We start from the raw sequence: 4,161 nt of genomic DNA, 5'->3' as shown, positions 1-4,161 counted from the left end.
ATATTCTCGAGCCATGCCTGGATCATAGGGGCCAGTTTCCCAGCTTCATTGACGTATAGATTCTCCACCTGGACGAGACGTCGGCCCGTCTCAGGTGAACTGCTAGATGCAGGAGGAAAAAGTGAGAAGGATGTGACGAAAAAGTCAGAAGAAGTTCGGCATTACCTTCTGCCGGAGCCGAGTGGAGCTTAGGGGTTTCGCTCATAAACACGTACATGTACACGCCCGGTCTGAGATTCTAACCTGCGATCCCTCGACTGCATGTCTGCTGCTCTAACCATCAGGCCATGTGCCCCCACATAGAATCATTAGTACATTGGACAAAATGCTTGGCAATATTTCTTCCGGCTCTTTGCGTTCTAAGTTCAAAATCCACCGAGATCGCCTTACATCCTTTCGCGGTCGATAAAATAAAGTGCCTGTCAATACAATCGACTTGCCATCTCCACTCAAAATGGCTCATCTCGTGTTGACAATCAGCAAGATTTATTATCCCAAACATATGACAGACTGATGAGAAAAGCGTTTGATCGTTGCAAAATGTCTTCTGACTCTTATGATCTGAATCAGTTTTATCTCATTGTATCAACTAATCATTCCTCTCAAAGTTGTTGGCGTTTGTGGCCAAAAATTACAAGTCATTATTATGTCACACTTACGAAGCGATCATTCAAAAATCAATGGATCGCCGGAAAATGCTGTATAGTGTTGTTGACGTTCTGAGTTCAAATCTCACTGAGATCAACTTTGAATTCCATCCATTCGGGGTCTTTAAAAAAAGTTCCAGTCAAGTGGTGGCGACGATGATGACGAGTACCACCTCTTCTTTGATTTCCTGATCTTGTATCTAAATCAGAAACAATCATTATCCCAACACTAATACTCTATTGTCTCCACAATAAATTAGGAGTTTTATATCTTTCTAAACATATTTGTTAAATATAAATTAAATAAAACACGTTACGTTGTTACGTCATGAACCCAGATTAATTCATACGACACAAATTTCAGCAAATGTTGAGCAGGAATTTCATACAAATCCATCGGTATGTTTCATTCCAGTATAAATATGTAAACGTTTATTTCTATATTAAATATAACGAGTAAAATATTATTTCTATTTCAGTAAAAATCTTATTCATTTACGACAACGATGGGCAGAGCTGGTCAGATTATTTAAAGAATATGTTTGATAAGCACTACGATGTGAATACAACTATGGTGCTCTCTTCAAACCTGACAGAATGTATGCTGGCAGAGTATTTAGTGAAGGTCATTATATTATCGCCGGGCATGGAGTATAATCTTCAACCAATTTTGATAGCAAATGAATCCAATTTCGGATTTTTCAACATATTTTATTCGAATGTCAAAATTAAGTCTTGTCTTCAGCAGTTTCTGTTCAACATTTCAAATGTAGTAGAATTAAAGTCAACGCCAGAAAACGTTCGTGAACTACTGCTCTGCATCATTGAAGATTACGAATATTTTGCAAGCGATCAATTTGTTGAGGAGGAAGAGGAGTACTTGCACATGGATGGCCGATTGATATGCATTGATGTTGTACCAGAGATATTATACCCGGTAAGTAGACAGTTTGAATAGAAAGAAATAAACATAAAAACCTTTTATTTTCTAGTGTTTTTTTTTCTGCTTTTTGTCTTCGTTCTATTTCTTTTTTGCTTACATCCGGCTTCGCTAAGGCGGAGGTATTGTTTGCGGACGTCTTTGTTTGTTTGTTTGTCCGTGGACAAGTTATCTCAAGAATCACTGAACGTATTCGGATGAAACTTTCAGGGATGTTTGGCCTTGTGACTGGCACGAACTGATTCAATTTTGGAATCGATCCAAAACCGGACAAGGATTTTGTATCATTCTACCGTTTTTTTAATACTTAATTTTTAAGAGCGATCGGGTTCATTTTAGTATTCTCGTTTGTGAGAGCTGTCGAATTTATTTCAGATGTTCTCATTTTAAAAGTCATCTCTGGCTAATCATTGAGATGACATTGGTGTCGCCTGTTCATTATTGTAAGTTGTAATTTTGCTGATATTATTCACCGTTGTTTTACTGTTTAACTATTTATCTTAGTGTTCTTAGACCATTCTGTTTTCAAATTTAGGCCCTCCACCTAGAAAGTAACACGGGAAAAATGCATCACCAAAATTCTTATGAGAAACATGAACAGATATCAAATCTAATAACCAGTGACAAAAAAGACATGCACGAACAGAAGTCAAATATACAAGAATTAATCAGAGCGCATCTACAAGCAGAGATGGCAAGCGTAGTAAAACGATTACAAATGTTCTGAGTGTAGTCACATGTACCACAGAAAGATTTAGACGACAAATCAGTGGAGTCGTTAAAACAGAAGATTTAATCAGGCACTCAATGATCTGAGTCGAAATCCCGCCATGGTCGACTTGCTTTTCACTTTTACGTGAATCGGCAGAAATATAACAATGTTTGAGCAGAATATGTTGCAATATTTGTTGCGTTTCATCTCTGCATTCTGAGTTCAAATTCCACCATGTCGTATTTGGTTGACTTGATCGGTCGCTCATTTTAACATCACTGCTTGGCACCCGAAGGGTGGACCTTTATCGGAGTCTAATCTGTGGTAAGAATGTGGACTATTTCTTGGTTGGACGATACATTCTTCTCACCAGTTGCTGAGAAGTTGTAAATAGTTGTCTTCCTGACTAAAAAACAAAATTGGCTACACTAATATACAAGCAATATATTGGTTTCAAATTTTGGCAGAAGGCCAGAAACCTCTGATGAGTGGGTAGCTGATTACATCGAGCCAATCCCGAAAGGACGAAAGGTAAAGTCGATCTCGGCGGAACTTGAATTTAAAACATAAAGATGGACGAAATGTCGCTAAGCATTTTCTCCAGCGCGCTAACGAGTCAGCCAGATTGCCGCCTTAATAATCTTTTCTATTAAAGACACAAGGCCTGAAATTTGTGGGAAGGGGGTTAGTCGATTTCATCGTTCCCAGTGCGTACCTGGTACTTATTCTATCGACTCCGAAACGAAAAGATAAAAGGCAAAGTTGACCTCGGCGAAATTTGAAATCAGAACGCAAGGACGGACGAAATGCCGCTAAGCATTTGTCCGACGTGCTGAGGATTCTGCCAGCTCCCCGCTGAGTATACAAACTATATTATTTCCAGGATAAAGACGGCAACGTGGCAGAATCGTTAACGTGTTGGACGATACGGTTAGCGGTATTTCTTCCGACTCTTTTACATTCTAAGTTCAAATCCTGCCGAGGTCGACTTTACCTATCATCCTTTCAGAATCGACACAATATGTACTTGTTAAATACTGGGTTCCATGTAATCGCCTTATCACGCCCTTAAAACCGATGACCTTTTACCAAAATTTGAAAGCATGTTAGGTCCATCAAAAAAGATTGTAAATACTGCGCGGACGTTAATCTGTTTCCATTAAATCACAATAAACTATAAGAGAACACAAAATAGTGCATCTCACATAATCCCTTGAATTGGCCGGATCGTTTGCACGTCGGACAAAATGCTTTGCGGAATTTCTTCTGGTGCTTTATATTCTGAGATCAAATTTGCCTTTCAACTCATCGGAGTCGAGAAAATTAAGTACCAGTCAGTTTTAGGCGTCGATGTAATCGATTTGACTCGACCGAAAAAATTGTTAGCCTTGAACCCGGCAAGGAATCGGTGTTCCGTTCATGGGCTTTGCTGAAATTGCAGTCACTTAGAAAATACGGAAACTACGTAACGGGCCTTAAGAATCCTAGGGTTGCAGAGTGACTTAGTGGTTCGATTCCCGGCGGTGCACTGTGTTCTTGAACAAGTCACATGTTTTCACGTTGCTCCAGTCCACTCAGAAAGCAAAAATGAGTTGTACCTGTAATTTAAAGGGGCCAGCATTTTTATATTCCGTGTCACACTGAATCTCCCCGAGAACTACGTTAAGGGTGCGAATGTCTGTGGAGTGCTTAGCCACTTGTGGGTTAACTTCAAGGGCAGGCTGTTCCGTTGATCAGATTAACTGGAACCCTTGTCGTCGTAACCGACGAAGTGCCAGTTAGGGTTGCGGAAACATAAAAATAAGTAAATAAAAATGGTTATGAATTAAATTATATATGTGTATATATATATATATATAATA

The 4,161-nt window shown here is 39.2% G+C and overlaps 1 protein-coding gene across 4 annotated transcripts in view; it reads left to right on the top strand.

The window, feature by feature from the left end:
* The window catches only part of LOC106871447 (uncharacterized), a 16,826-nt gene that overhangs the window by 10,526 nt on the left and 2,139 nt on the right, over positions 1 to 4,161 (top strand). For all 4 annotated transcript variants that reach the window (XM_052973945.1, XM_014917920.2, XM_052973944.1 and 1 more), the window contains exon 3: positions 1,127 to 1,584. In XM_052973945.1, coding sequence (XP_052829905.1) covers positions 1,127 to 1,584 — 458 coding nt within the window. The remainder of the gene's footprint in view (positions 1 to 1,126; positions 1,585 to 4,161) is intronic.

This window comes from Octopus bimaculoides, chromosome 17, assembly GCF_001194135.2.
Source record: "Octopus bimaculoides isolate UCB-OBI-ISO-001 chromosome 17, ASM119413v2, whole genome shotgun sequence".
NCBI lineage: Eukaryota > Metazoa > Mollusca > Cephalopoda > Octopoda > Octopodidae > Octopus > Octopus bimaculoides.
Note: the sequence above shows the minus strand (reverse complement) of the source record. Positions and strands in the feature narration are given on the sequence as shown.